Below are 15,821 nucleotides of genomic sequence, written 5' to 3' on the forward strand. Positions count from 1 at the left end.
TCCCCATCTGAAACAATACATAGTTATTAGAATATTATTGACTATATTCTCTATGCTATACTTTATACCTCCATGGCTACACTATAATTACTAATTTGTACTTCTGAATCCCTTCACCTTTTTCACCCATCCTCTCAATACCCCTCCCATCTGGCAACTGTCAAAATGTTCTCTGTATCTATGAGTCTGTTTCTGATCTGCTTGTTTGTTTATTTTTAGATTCAATTGTTGATAGATATGTATTTATTGCCATTTTATAGTTCATATTTTTTATTTATTTTTCTTCTTAAAGAAGACCCTTTGACATTTCATATAATACTGGTTTGGTGGTAATTAACTCCTTTAGTTTTTTCTTGTCTGGGAAGTTCTTTATCTGACCTTCAATTCTAAATGATAGCTTTGCAGGGTAGAGTAATCTTGGTTATAAGTCCTTGCTTTTCATCACTTTGAATATTCCTTGCTATTCCCTCTGGCCTGCAAAGTTTCTGTTGAGAAATCACGTGACAGTTGTGCTCCCTTGTAGGTAACTAATTGCTTTTCTCTTGCAGCTTTTAAGATTCTCTCTTGTCTTTTACCTTGGGCATTTTAATTATGATGTGTCTTGGTGTGGGCCTCTTTGGGTTCATCTTGTTTGGGATTCTATGTGCTTCCTGGGCTTGTACGTCTATTTCTTTCACCAGGTAAGGGAAATTTTCTGTTATTTCCTCAAATAGGTTTTCAATTTCTTGCTCCCTCTCTTTTCCTTCTGGCACACCCATGATACAAATGTTGGGATGCTTGAAGTTGTCTCAGAGATCCTTATATTATCTTCATATTTTGGGGTTCTTTTTTCTCTTTGCTGTTCTGATTGGATGTTTTTTGCTTCCTCTTATTCCAAATCACTGATTTGATTCTCAGCATCCTCTACTGTATTGTTGATTCCCTATAAATTATTTTTTTTGTTTCAGTTAGTGTATCCTTCATTTCTGATAGGATGGAGGGCCCCTTTTTATGTTGTTGATGTTATCACTAAGTTCCTTTCACTTCTCATTAAGTTTCTTGACATTCTCACAAAGTTTCTTGAGCATCCTTGTAACCATTGTTTTGAATTCTGGTAGTTTGCTTGCTTCCATTTCATTTAGTTCTTTTTCTGGAGATTTCTTCTGTTCTTTCATTTGAAACATGTTTTTTTAACTTCTCATTGTGGTTGCTTCCCTGTTTACTTTTATATATTAGGTAGAGCTGTTATGTCTCCTGGAATTGGTAGAGTGGCCCTGTGTAGTAGGTATCCTATAGGGCCCAGTGGCTTAGCTTCCCCAATCACCTGAGCTGAAAGGGTGTCACCTCCAGGCCAGTCAGCTGTGGAGACCAGCTGGGATTACAGTGGAAGAGCGGCTGTGCAGGAGCCAATCATATGGAGTAGGACATGCTTCAGTGGGGCTTTGGTGCTCCCTGAGTCCACCCTTGAGTGTGTCACTCATGGATATAGTGGATGTGGTAGGGTTGTAATCTGGTGTGGTCTGAAACTGACCACTGGGTATGTTGGCTCTAGGGCGTCCCGTGAGGTACAGAGTCAGCTATTGCCTGTACCCTGCCTGGGGCCACCCAGCATGAGCAACAGAGTGATCTGCAGATTGTTACCACTTGTGTTGGGCTTAGAGGTGCCAAGGAGAGGCCAAGCTGTGAACCAAGGCAGGCTGCTACCAGTGCTATTGTTTACTGAACTTTACCATTGATATGCCTGTTTGCATTCCTAAAGGGCAAATGTGTATTCAAGTAAATAAAAGCTGATGGGTCCAAGTTTCAGAGGGCCTCTCCACTAAAGAAATGTCTCCGCCTGGCTCCCCCATGCCTTCTAAATTTATATTTCTTGTCTAGTGTATTCATTTGTGCGTCAGCCCCTTCTCCAGACCTCGAGCCCCAGCCACGAATGGATGCGGCATTCACAGTGGCTAATATTAAGCTACCTTATTCAAGGCCATGAATGGTATCATTTTTTCAGATTATCTTCTATATCCTTTATCCAGCATTTAAAATTTTTTCCATGTGTCTGCATCTTTAAGTTGTTTGATAAACTATTGTATTTATTGCTCTTAAAAACTGTACAGCCCAACTGGCGTGGCTCCATGGTTGAGTGTCGACCTATGAACCAGGAGGTCATGGTTCAATTTCGGTCAGGGCACATGCCCAGGATTGTGGGCTCAATCCCCAATGTGAGGTGTGCAGGAGGCAGTCGATCAATTATTCTATCTCATCATTGATGTTCCTATCTCTCTCTCCCTCTCCCTTCCTCTCTGAAATCAATAAAAAAAAAATTTAATTCTTCTCTTTGAAAAAACTGTACAGTTTTAAAAAATTATATTCAATTGCTTACTACAGTGTTGGTGAATAATACTGATTATTGTAGGTTGATCCTGTATCAACCAGGTTAATCCCTTTGCTAAGAGCCTTCCTGCCCACTTTATGAGGGCAGGAAGTATTTCCAAGACATTTTAGCCAGTTGTGAATACCAATCATATCATTGATGCAAGCCCATTTCTAATAGTTATTCTTATTTTTAATTGTTTAAAGCATTACAAATAGTAGCACATATGTCTCCTTTTTTCCCCATTGACCTTCCCGCAGCCTCCCCTTACTCCCCCCACCCCACCCCACACATGCCCTCACACCCCGCCCCAGTGTCTTGAGTCCATTGGTTATGCTTATATGCATGCGTACAAGTCCTTCGGTTGATGTCTTACCTCCCCCTCTCAAACCTCCCCCGCCTTCCTGTAACAGTCATTCTAATCAGCAAAGCCGCTGGTGTTGAGCAGAGATAAAGATAGGTCAGTATTTTTTTAGTAGTTTCCTCAGAGCCTTTTCTTTTAATGCATTATCTGCCGACCACCCCTGGAGTAACTGACCTTTGGAGTTTAGTTGTAAAACAACTCAAAACAGGCAGGAGGGGGCACCAAAGCCTCACTTCTACACAAAGGAGGGTTACTATATGGTGGCCACCAGGGGGCACTGTCATTGGATAAGCACTATTGCGTGCCAGGTGCTGTTGGTTGAAGACATCAGGAATAGAGCCCTGCTTGAGGGCAAGCCAGAAGCTAACATGCTAAAGGTGGGGGAATCTAGACAGACGATAAGATGATAATTTCGGGGTCTCATAAATTCTGTGGAGAAAATAAACCAGGGTAACAGGGTAATGACTCCTTAAGGAAGGGGCGTAAGGACACCGCTCTGATTACATCTCAATGAGGAGGAGGACTCTGGAAGAAGGGTGCTCTGTGAAGAGGACAGGTGTCTGTGGATCCCGGAGGGGAAGCGCCTGATGGATGGAGTGGCCGGTGCAGGCAAGGGACCGAGCGGGCAGGGAGGAAGGCAGAACGGTGATGGGGCGGAGCATGGAGGGGAGGACTGTGGCTTCTGTTCTGGGGCCAAGGGAAGCCTGTGGAGGGTTGTGATAGGAAAGATCCCCGAGATAGGCTATTACAGGAACAAGCAAGGTTAGGATAGTGTTCACACTGTCTGTCTGTGTGTAGAGGGGAAGCAATACAAGTTCACATTGGTCTGTATTTGCCTGAGGATATACCGGGACAATAGCAAGAAAACGATTAAAACAGTGACCTCTGGAGGAAAGAGGAGAGGGAAAAGGATGGATGGAGACTAATGTCAGGGTGAGAAAAAGCATCCTCTGGCTGCTGAGTGGAAAGCAGACCACAGGCCTCCATGGGCAGAGCCCAGTGAAGGAGGCAAGGGGGGCAGGCCAGGTTTTCCCATGTTCCAGGGGTGTGGGTTGGTGTCTCCAAGGGGCAACTTGCTGGCCAGGTGTGGTGGGTGTAGAAGCAAATGGCCCAGCTCCCTCTCCCTACAATCAGGTTGATAACAATGCTTATTATGTGCCCAGGGTCTGTGCATTTAAGCCTCCACTACCCTGGGAGGTAGATACTATTATAATCACCTTAATTCTACAGATGTGGAAACTGAGGCACAGAAAGGTTAAGTGACTTGCTCAATATCACACAGCCAGGAAGTAGGACAAATGGCATTTGAATCTGGGCTCTTACCCACTTCAGGATGCTGCTTCCCAACCCTTTTGTTTGTAGCCTTATTTTCAGTCAAGTTGTATTGCCCTTTAGATAGGATTTCTCAGGTAGGCTGTGAGAAGTCACCAGCACCTTAGTATGAATCAGTCAACCTCTTCCTGCCACTGAACAGCAATCACTGCTATAGTTCACACGAGTGCCGTAGTGTAGGAATGAAATAGCTGGGCTCTGGAGCTATACTGCCTGAAATTAAAGCCCAGCGCCACTTCCCAGCTGTGTGACTTTGGGCAAGTGACATCAGGAATCTGGGCCTCGGTTTTTGTGAAGTCCCCATTTTCCTGATGAGGAAACCGAGAGGCACGCCCAGGACGTTAGAACCTGGGTCTGAGTATATGCCGCCTCCACAAAGATGAGGAACCAAAAACAGGTTCTGTGAGAGGGAGTTCAGAGTTCCTTAGGCCTCCGTGGGTGTCCTGGGAGAGGCCCAGGCGCTCAGATGCCAGGAGGTGGGATACCTCCAGTCTCCACACATTCATTCTCTGCACCTTTTGTGTGGAGGGAAGGGGGCACTGGAAGCCTGAGGCCTATCTGTGCAGGGACAGCGAGGCCACCCGCAGGGCTGGACAGGCCAGGCCCACCCTGCATGCTCTTCTTCAGGGGCACCTCCTCTTCCTGCCAGATGGGAACTCAGACTCCCCGGGATGGGTGCCTGATCCTGGCCAGGCTGCGGAGTGGGAACTGCAGCTGGGGCCCCAACTTCAGTCAGCAAAGGCAAGATGGGAGATGTGCTTTGTCCTGGGGGGAAATCACCCTAGCTCTGGTCCTGCGGGTCCTTGGTGCAACCCCAGCCACCCTCCATCTCCTGACTGCACCCAGCTGGGATCACCGGTACACTAGACCTGCTGTTAAAATATTGAAATAGCCCTAGCCGGTTTGGCTCAGTGGATAGAGCATTGGCCCACAGGCTGAAGGGTCCCGGGTCCAGGGCACGTACCTGGGTTGCAGGCTTGATCCCCAGCCCTGGTCAGGGCATATGCTGGAGGCAACCAGTTGATGGATCTCTCTCACATTGTTGTTTCTCTCTCTGTGTCTCTCCCCCTCCCTTCCACTCTCTCTTAAATATCAATGGGAAAACATCCTCCAATGAGGATTAACAAAAAATGAATTCTTTTTAAAGTACTGAAATACCTTCCAGTTTTTGGTCAATAGCCACTACCCACGTCTGACGCCCAGGCTCCTGCCCTAGGACCCTTCAGGCCTCCCCATGCCCCAGCCCAGGGGCTCTCCTGATGGGCCCCTGGGAGACTTGCCGATCCTGATTGGTGGAGGGCCCGGCCAATGTGTATCTTCCCTGGCTCAGCGTCCATGTCAGTTCCCACACACACAGGTTCCAAGCCCTCAGCTATGGATATCCATTTCACACAAATGCCTGTGCATCCTCCGAAGCCCTGCCTCCATGGGACTTCCTTCAGGAAGCAGCCCTCCAAAAATGTGCCCCCCCACAGCATGACAGGTGCCTCCCACTCCCTGGGCTCCCCGGTATCTCGGACCGTTCACCACTTTGCTCTAATCTTCTGCACCAGTGTAGAGTGTGAGCACCTCGGCACCAGGGGCCATATTCTCCTCCTCTTTGTGGTCCTAATCCCAACGGCCATGCCACGTACACAGTAAGTGCTCAATAAAACTCATGGCATGGATGGCTGTTCTTGATGGGTTGCGGTGATAGCAGGCATACAGGGTCCTGTGCGGGCCGTCATTCCCACAGGAGCTGGGTGCCATCTGGACACTAGGGCCCGGGCAGCTGGGATGGGCCAAGGCTGGGGGAGGGGAGGACAGGATGTGAGTCCCGGGGCTGGAAGGTCAGCAGAGCCTGTTCTCATGCTCTCTGGCCGCTGAGGAGTGATTCTCCATCTGTGTGGGCCAGCTGTGGGTGCTGGACACAAGGAGGCCAGCAGGAGAGAGGAAGATTTTAGGAGTGGAGCCAGGGGAAGCCTGGAGTGACCAGGGAGAGGAAAAACAGGCACTCAGTGTTACTGTTACAGAACCATTAAATACTACTTATAAACAACCCAGGAGGGCACTAGGAAGGGGGGCGGGGGGGCCTCAGCGGCCAGAGCGTGTCAGGGCGGCAAGGTCCGGGCCCGGTCTTGGAGGGGGCTCAGGCTTCTGTCACCGGAGGGGCTGGGCTGGCGGAGGCCGGGCTGCTTGTGGAGGCCTCGCAACTTCACCAGCAGCTCCTGGACGAAGTCCTGAGGACAGGGTGGAGGGTGCTGAGAACAGGGGGAGGGGTGGGGCCCTGCCCAGGCCAGCCCAGCCCAGCCCCTCTGACCTGACCCCTTCCTTCTACTTCCAGGTCAGTGAGAGGGGGTGGAGGTGAAGTTAGGGAAGAGAGGCCATAAAGAGGAAGAAGATTTGGGGTGGGGGGGGGGGGGGGGGGAGACAGAGATGGGAGAGGGCAAAAGGGAGAAAGAGATACAAGGAACGAGAGAGATGGAGACAAAGAAAGAAAGACAGGGAGCTGTAGAGACAGAGAGAGACTGGGAGAGAGATGGAGACAGAGACCAGGACACAGAAACAGACAGAGGTGCAGAGAGAGAGTCAGAGGGCAAGACAAAGGGACAGAGAAAGGAACGGAGCCACAGAGAGACATTCCAGATGTTTCCCAGGCCAAGAGATCCCCAGGGGGGTCCCCAGGGCAGAGCCTGAGCCTGCAGAGCAGACACACACACAATCTCCCTCAGGCAGCCCAGAGCTAGTTAGAGAAACATGAATATTTTTCCCTTTTAAAGCAGAGAAGGAAGTGGGAGGGCTTGAGCTGCTCAGCTTCAAGGCCTGGAAAGATGTGTGTATGTGTGTGTGTGTGTGGGGGGGGGGGGTGGCGGGACGCAGAGGTGTGGAAGGGAGCCCCGGGAGTGAGGGGGGAGGCAGTAACAGGGAGAGGGAGAGAGGGAAGCAGACAGAGCATAGCAGAGGTAGAAACAGGAGACAGATGGGGGAGCTCTCAGAGGGGAGGAGATAATGGAGGCCCAGTGGCAGATGGGAAAAGAGGAGAAGATAAAAGACTCCACTAGAGAAAGAAGAGGGTTCCCCAGAATTCCCTCTGCTGGTCCTGGATGGCAGCTTTCCCCTGCTCCCCAGACACCCCCCCCTTCCCCATGAGGATGCAGGGGGCCAGAACAGGGCCTGTAAGGGGAACGAAAAACTCACCTCTGTGGGGTTCGTGCACGATTTCAGGAGTCCCTAAACCCCCACCCACGCAAAAAAAAAAAAAGTAAATAGTAAATGACTAACAACACCTCTGCCCCTCCAGTTCCTTCCCGTCCTAACAAAGCCCCAACAACAAGACAATGAAGTCAGACTCCAAGGTGGACTTCCCACCTGTCTTTAAGGGAGGAGCACAGGCTGAGGGCAGGCTGAGTCCAGAAACTCTAGGCTGAGGCGAGGTCACACAGCACTTCCTGCCTCTGGGAGAAAACAGGCCATAAGAGCCGAACTGCCCGCGTGCTGTGACGCCCAGCTCCGCTCCTCCTGAGCTGAGGGACCCTGGGCAAGTGATTACATCTCTGGGGTTCACGTTCACCATCTGGAAAATGGAGAATAGTGCCTACTTCATAGGGTATTGTGAGGATTAAATAAGATAATAAGTGTAGCCCTAAGTGGTTTGGCTCAGTGGATAGAGCATCGGCCGGTGGACTGAAGGATCCCGGGTTCGATTCCAGTCGGGGGCACATGCCTGGGTTGTGGGCTCGATCCCCCGTGGGAGGCAAGCAGGAGACAGCTGATCAATGATTCTCTCTCATTGATGTTTCTATCGTTCTATCCCTCTCCCTTCCTCTCTGAAATCAATAAAAATATATTTTTTTAAAAAAGTAAGTGTAAAGCGATTGAAATAATTCCCAGTACATAGTAAGGACTCAATAAACATGGTAGCCATTGCTAGGAATCTTAGGGAGGGGCGTGGTGGAGGACTGGGGGGCAGCTTTCCCCTCCACCTACCTGGATTTTCTGGCTTCTGTCCTCTTCACTCTCCAATTCCAACAACTCGTCGATGTTGACTTCATCGGGCATCTCTGCCTCCTAAGGCGGGGAGAAGAGAAAGCTGGTCGGGCGCCCTTTTCCCTCCCTCCCCTGCCTTTGTCCCGGGGCTCTGTGGGAGCCCAGGCCCGAGGGCCCAGCTGGCGGTTCTGGAGCAATAATGTGGCAGTCAGGGACAGCACCGCCAAGGCGGGACATCTGGGGGTTGGGGGCAGGAGTGACAGATGAGTTGACAAGAGGCCCAGGGCCTGTACCAGCTCAAATGCCTGGGCCCCTGGGCCCCAGGGACCTCAGGGCTGTCATGGGTCTCTCTGCTTGGCCCCAGTTCCCACAGTGGGGAAACAGGCCTGGTGGTGTTTTGGAATGTCAGATTCTGGGACTCAGGAGAGGGGCTGGCTCTGCCCTTGCAAGGAAAAGTCTGAGTTAGGTGCGGGGGAGGGGAGCTGGGGGAGCTGCCAGCCAGAGCCTGCTGGGGTTGGCCCCTTGCCCCAGGCGACAGGAAGGAGCACAGGGGGCCAAGTGCAACCCCCTGAGCCCAAGGAGATGGCCACCAAGCCCCTCCCCCCCAAAGTAGGTAGGATGAGCCATGAGCCTAACTTTAAGCAACTAAGAAGGGGACTCCTGCCGAAACCGGTTTGGCTCAGTGGATAGAGCGTCGGCCTGCAGACTGAAGGGTCCCGGGTTCGATTCCGGTCAAGGGCATGTACCTCGGTTGCGGGCACATCCCCAGGCGGGAGTGTGCAGGAGGCAGCTGATCGATGTTTCTCTCTCATCGATGTTTCTAACTCTCTATCCCTCTCTCTGTAAAAAAATCAATAAAATATATTTAAAAAAAAAAAAAAGAAGGGGACTCCTAATGGCCTCTTGGGCCAGAGGGCCAAACTCAGGCTGGCTCAGGATCCCTGCAGGGGACAGAACCCAGTTGTCTGAGCACGAGACCTCTGAGTCTACAGATGTTTTCTTCCCTCACCCAAAGTTCTGCTGACTTTAGTGCAGCCTTCCAGACTGGGTGTTCAGCAAAGGCACGGAGTGTCTATAAGTGTGTTACACGCCTGCGGGTGCCCCTGTGCTGGGGGCTGGGGCCAGCATGATGGTGCAGAGGTATGTGGCATCATGTGTGTGGCCTGCACAGGGGCCTGTGGTCCTATGGGTGCAAAGTGTGTGGCTCTGGCTTACTGTGTTTGTCTCATCACCATGTATTACAGGCAGCCATAGTGCCCACCGCCTGAGGGTGACCTCTAGGAATACCGCTTACCACAAGCAACTGGACTTGACTGTCATCTGCACAAGCCCATTTGTGTCTGAGAACAGAGGGACCTCATGTCACTGTGAGGGGCCATGGCTTCTACCATCGTCACACTGTGTGGAGGACATCTGCCTCCTGTGTGTCTGTGTACTCCTGTGACCCTCAGGAACCCAGGACGGTGCCCCCAGCATGTGTGTTGTACAAAGTATGACTTCTATCAGAGGCTCCAGTGAATACAAGACTATAGTTCATGCTCTGTGTGCCCAGGGGCAGCGATAGTTTCTGCCATTGTATGTCCACATGTACCTACATCTTTTTAAAAAATATATATTTTATTGATATTTTTACAGAGAGGAAGGGATAGGGATAGAGAGCTAGAAACATGGATGAGAGAGAAACATCCATCAGCTGCCTCCTGCACACCCCCTACTGGGGATGTGCTCGCAACCAAGGTACATGCCCATGACCGGAATCGAACCCGAGGCCCTTCAGTCTGCAGGCCGACACTCTATCCACTGAGCCAAACCGGTCAGGGCTACCTACATCTTCTGCAGCTTACTCTGTTCTCTATCTGGGTGTAACGGTTATTTCTGTCTTTTTTGTTTTGTTTTTGTTTTCAATCCTCACCCAAGGACATGCTTAGCGAGAGTGAGAGCAAGAGAGACAGACATTGATGTGAGAGAGAAACCTCAATCAGCTGCCTTCCGTACGTACGTGCTCTGATCAGGGATTGAACTCTCAACCCTGGTACGTGCCCGGACCGACAATCAAACTGGCAAGCGCTCAGTGCACTGGATGATGCTCCAACCAACTGAGCCACTCGAGCCAGGCTCATTTCTGTCGTTTTATGCCCGAGTGCCTGTAGCATATGCCCTGTAGTTATAGTTTTTGCCTTTAGGGAGTAACGGTCTGATTTAGTTGTAATGGTTGTAGCTTGTACTATGAGCCGCTACAGCTTGTGCTGGTGTATATCTATGAAGAGCTGTAACTGGAGTCCTTTTATGTGAGTGTAGTTTAGTTGTGTTGTGTTGTCTGCATATGGCTGTGGCCTGTGCTACTATGCCGTGCATGCCCATGGCTGTAGCATATGTTGATGTGCAAGTGACCACAGCTTGTGTCCTTGAGGGTCTGTGTATGGCTGTCGCTTTGCTCACTGTGCCTGTGAGTGGCTGTTGCTTTGCCACTGTGCACGTCTGTGAATGTTGTTGCTTCCTCTGCTTCGTATCTCTGCGTGGTTGTAACTCCCCTGTCACCATGTCTATGTTTGGCTTTAAGACATCCCCTCCCCCCCACCCTTTCTCCAGATATGGCTGCTCCGACTCCCCAGCTTTGCCTCTTCACCCCCCACGTGGCCAACCCCTGGCCCTCCCCAGATGTTGGGTCACATCTCAGGTGATTCAAGGGTGTGTCTCTCTCTGTGTGTCCACAAGCAGAGTGCCCTCGACGGTGGATGGCCAGGCCAATACGTGCAGTGAGTGCCCGACCCCTTGGCGTGCGTGTGCAGCAAGCAGCCAGCACACGCAACCAAAGACCCCCCCTTCCCCCCAGCCCAAGGACCTAGGATACCCGGTAGCTCCCCACCGTCTTCACGCCCCGCCCAGTCTCACCTGGCCGCGGTACAGCTCCTCCAAGCGCCCGTCTATCCACTTCTCCACGTCCAGCCGCCGCTGCAGCTCCCGCCGGTCGTACTTAACCGTGACACGCGCGTGTCGTTTCTGCAGCCCCCCGGGACTGCCCCCCGGCCCGCGGGCCCGCGACGGAGCCTGCAGCTTACTCAGCACCCTCTTGCCCAGCCGCTGAGCTGCCATCGCGTCCTGGCCCCAGACCCCGCGCCGCGCAGTGAGCCTTCGCCGCGCGCCCGGGGGGCCTCTTACGCGGCGGGGCGGGGCGGGGCCGGCCGGGGGCGGGGGCTCGGACGCGCCCCGGGGCCGACCCCGCCCCAGCCTCCCGGGGCCTCAGTTTTCGCTCTGGCCGCGCGAGCACTGGCCGCCGCTCTGGTGGAAAGCCGGTAGCCGACGATGCCGCAGGTAGGGGTCGGGTCTGGGAGCCTCCGGCCAGGCTGGGGCTCCAGGCCACTGGATCACAGGGTCGGGGTACCAAGACAGGCTCAGGGGAACCCGCCGCTGAGCGCCTTCTGGCGGTTGCCAGGAACGGTGCAGGAGGCCCCGTGCCATCATCCTTCTTTGCTCGGGGAACGTCAAGCCTTCGTACTCACTGTACATCATTTGTTCGTTGCTTCATTTATTCACTCATCCGTGCATTCATTCGTCCATTGATTTGCTCACTCTACCAATATTGAGTGTCTACTCTGTAACAGGTCAGTGAACAAAAGAGACAAGCCCAGCCCTCGTGGAGTTGACATTCTGTGGTGGAGACGGGCAGTAAACGTAAGTACAGTATATTATAGAGTTTATTAGAATATGATCAATTCTATGGAGCTGCAATTTTAGCAAGGGTGACAAGAGACGTCCCTTACCTTATTTCACAGGTCTGCCCACTTCTAATTATAAGCAGTGAGAAAGATACCTTAACGCTTCATTTTGGCCATGTCCCTCCCCTGCTTAAAACTATCCATAACTAGGCAATATCTTAGATATTGTCGACATAAGGAACATCAAAGGTCCTAGCTGGGTAACTCAGAGCATCATCCCAATAATTCAAGGTTGCAGGTTCCACCCCTGATCAGGGCACATACAAGAAGCAATCAATAAATGCATAAATAAGTGGAACAAATCAATGTTTCTCTCTCTCTCTCTAAAAAAAAATCAATCAATAAATTTAAAAAAAATGTTCAAACCTGTAGAGAATTTTTATGAGTTTGAGCCACACTGAGGACATATGCCAGGGAGCAAGATCTCAAATGCTTTAGAGAATAACAGTTTTGCGTTTCTTTCATAAATTTAAGATTAAGGAGGGAACTAAGGAAGATGATGTGAAGTTGGGAGAGAGCAATGCAAGCACGGGATTACAGGATAGTTAAGATCATGTGTTCTCTTGAGGGCGGTTAAGTTTATTGTCAGGAACCAAGAGTCGGTCAAAGGATTAACTCTGACCTTCAGTAAGTTACTGAAACTAGGCCCACTTCCTCTTGCCTGAGGACAAAGCATTTCTTCTGTAGCCGCCCTTCAACTGCCACACCCTTTATCTATAGTTACGACTTTAGCCGATTATCTAGGTCAGCCCCCACCCCTCCTAGGCATCCACCCTTCTAGAAATCACATATAAGGAACGCTGTAAAAATAAAGTTTTGAGGCTTGATCAGAATCCCTTTTGTCTTGCCTCCATTCTTTGCGTCCCTTGTCTGTCTCTCATTCTCTTAGGTGCGCCGCCTCGGTACCCCCGTTAGAAGACCCCGCAGGTCGGGGAAATCATGGAAGACTTAAAGTTGTGACTTATAAAAGGACCTGAATTTGAAACAAGGAGACCTCTTTTCTGTGGCTTGGACTGAAGATAGGGAGAAATCCCACAGGATTTTTAAAAAACTGATGGTTTCTATGAGAATAAGTTACTGCAATGATACGGATTTTCTTATTTTTGTTCAAATGATCTAAATGTATTGAAATTTAAAATAATGAAATGTTGATCTAAGTATGCCTAGTATGAAGTCTAGATGTTGTAAGTTAACCTATTAATTGAATATGCCTTATATTTTATTTTGGAAGGAAATAGAGAGGCTTGATCAGAATCCCTTTTGTCTTGCCTCCATTCTTTGCGTCCCTTGTCTGTTTCTCATTCTCTTAGGTGCGCCGCCTCGGTACCCCCGTTAGAAGACCCCGCAGGTCGGGGAAAGTTTATATCAAAGGTGTGTTAGCCTAGATGCACAGAAACAATGGACAGAGCTTGCTTAAAGCAAAGATAACCTTTTACTAAAAAGTTATAGAACTGGGCCTCTCTACCCATAATGACCAGCCCAGTTAGGAATTTATGATCAAATCACACTGTGAGGCTGGTTTTTTCATCCACAGATGATATCCAATTTATGTATTTTTTCTTTTGTTGCTTATGCTTGTGGTATAATACTGTGGACTAAAAAAAGGAAGGGGGTATGGAAAGTAACCTCATAGGGTGATCTAGTCATAAATTCCTAACTGGGCAGGTCATGGTGGGGTGGTCAGGCTCAGGCCTATAACCGCCTAATAAAAGGTTTATCTATCCCTAACCGGTTTGGCTCAGTGGATAGAGTGTCGACCTGAGGACTCAAGGATCCCAGGTTCGATTCCAATCAAGGGCATGTACCTTGGTTGCAGGCACATCCCCAGTAGGGGTTGTGTAGGAGGCAGCTGATTGATGTTTCTCTCACATCATTAACGTTTTTATCTCTCTCTCCCTTTCCCTTCCTCTCTGAAATCAATAAAATAATATATTTAAAAAATAAAAATGGACAAGATCTGAATAGACATTTCTCTAAAAAATATATATGAAAGACAATCAACACATTAAAGGACATTCAACATCATTAGTTATCAGAAAAATACAAATCAAAACCACAATGAAATACCACTTCACAGCCAGTAGGATGGCTGTAATTAAAAGAAAAAATTTAAATCCTCACCTGAGTGTATGTTTTATTGATTTTTAGAGAGAGAGAGGAAGGGAAAGAGAGAGAATCATAGACTGGTTGTCTCTCCGTATGCGTTTGGACTAGGGATCAAACCTGCAACCTAGATACATGCCCTGAGAAACTCAAACCTGCAACCTTTAGTGTAAGGGATGACTCTCCAGCCAACTGAGCCACCTGGCCAGAGCTGGCTATAAATAAAAATGGGAAATATTAAGTGTTGACAAGGATGTGGACAAATCAGAACCCTCATACATTGATGGTGGGAATGTAAAATGTTGTAACCACTTTTGAAAACAGTCTGTTGGTTCCTCCAAATATTAAACTTCAAGTTATCATATGACTCAGCAATTCCACTCCTAGGTATGTACTAGAGAATTGGAAACTTAGATTCACACAAAAATGTGTATATGACTTTTCATAGCAGCATTGTTCAAAATAGTCAAAAGATAGAAATAACCCAGCCCATCAACTGATGAATGGATAAATAAAATGTGATATAACCACACAATGGTTCATTATTAATAAAAAGAAATTAAATACTAACGCTTGCTACAACATGGATGAACCTTGAAAACACACTAAGTGAAAAAATCCAAACACAAAAGGCTATATGTTGTATGACTATTTATATGAAATGTTTAGGTTGCTTGGGGCTAAGAGAATTGGGGTGCAGGGGGAATGACGGCTAAAGAATATGGCATTCCTTTTTTTCTTTTTTATTCTTTCTTTTGTTTTCTTGAGGTTGATTAAATTTTCTAAAATTGTGTGATAGTTGCACAACTCCATGAATATACAAAAAAAATTGAGTTGTACACTTTAAAAGGGTGAATTGTATGATGAGTTATATCTCAATAAAGTTCTTATATTTAAAAAGAAAAAAAACTGTCCATAGCTCTTCATTGCCCTGAGGCTGAAGGCCAAGCTCCTTCCTTTACATTCAGAGCTCCAGGCATGGTTCCATTCCAGCAGGTTTGCACGGGCAGTTCCTCCGCCAGGAAAGCTCTTCCCCAGAATGATATCCACAGGGCTCACTCCTACATCTTCCCCAAATGTCATCTGTTTAGTGAGGTCTTCTCTAGCTACCCTGTTTTTACACGTTTTATTTATTGTCTCTTTTCCAACTAGTGGTGTCCCAAAAGGAGGGCAATGTGAGTGGTCTACCTTGGGTACAGGCAATAAGTGATGTACCGTCTGTAGAGAACTTGAAAATAATAAAAATGACCAAAAGCTTTTATTATACCATGCACTGAAAATTCTATACAGTATCTGTGATAAAATGATCCTCCCACCCCCCCAGGGAAAAAAAAATCTTTTGTTGTTCTATTTACTAAACAGTTACTATAAAAATTTAAAAATATTTATATAGGTAAGCTTCAACTTAGATTTTTTATTACTCTGTTCTTTAGCAAACATTGTATTTGTATTCATTTTCTACTTTTGCACAATAAATGACTACACACATTTATTATCTCATAATTTCTGTGGATCAGTTCAGTCATGGCTTAGCTGGGGCCCTCTGCTCCAGAATAACCAGTTTGCAATCCAGGTATCAGCCAAGGGTGTGGTCTCATCAGAGACTCAACTGAGGAAAGATTTGCTTCTAATAACTTGAGGGATTTGGTCTTCATATTCCTACTGGCTGTCCATGCGGTTCCTCTTAGCTCCGTGAGGCCATCTACAGTTCCTTGCTGTGTGGTCCTCTCCATAGGTCCTCTCACAATGTAGTAAATTCTTTGAAAGCCAGCAAGGAGATTTTCTCTCTCTCCAGTCCAATAACAGGGGGTTTTACATAATGTAATGTAATAATGAACCTCCTTTGCCATATTCTAGTGGTTACAACAAGCCACAGGTTCTGCTCACACTTGAGGGGAGGGGATTATACAGGCCATGAACATGGGGGCTTCCCAACATCTATTTGCCACAATATTCTACAGGGAAACAAATACAGATATACCTTGTTCTTATTTAT

The 15,821-nt window shown here is 48.4% G+C and overlaps 1 protein-coding gene across 2 annotated transcripts; it reads right to left on the bottom strand.

Annotated features, from left to right (window-relative positions):
• Positions 1 to 5,996: 5,996 nt before the first annotated feature.
• PPP1R14A (protein phosphatase 1 regulatory inhibitor subunit 14A) lies at positions 5,997 to 11,167 on the bottom strand. Of its 2 annotated transcripts, XM_008139649.3 has the most exons (4): positions 10,899 to 11,167; positions 8,007 to 8,087; positions 7,218 to 7,250; positions 6,000 to 6,259 (listed from the first exon to the last, which is right to left on the bottom strand). In XM_008139649.3, the coding sequence occupies exons 1-4, from the start codon at positions 11,097 to 11,099 to the stop codon at positions 6,131 to 6,133; spliced, it is 444 nt and encodes a 147-aa protein (XP_008137871.1). In that variant the 5' UTR covers positions 11,100 to 11,167; the 3' UTR covers positions 6,000 to 6,130. The 2 variants fall into 2 exon arrangements, with proteins under 2 accessions (XP_054566798.1, XP_008137871.1); XM_054710823.1 differs by lacking the exon at positions 7,218 to 7,250 and having other exon boundaries at positions 5,997 to 6,259.
• Positions 11,168 to 15,821: the final 4,654 nt, after the last annotated feature.

This window comes from Eptesicus fuscus, chromosome 21 (assembly GCF_027574615.1).
Source record: "Eptesicus fuscus isolate TK198812 chromosome 21, DD_ASM_mEF_20220401, whole genome shotgun sequence".
NCBI classification, from domain to species: Eukaryota; Metazoa; Chordata; class Mammalia; order Chiroptera; family Vespertilionidae; genus Eptesicus; species Eptesicus fuscus.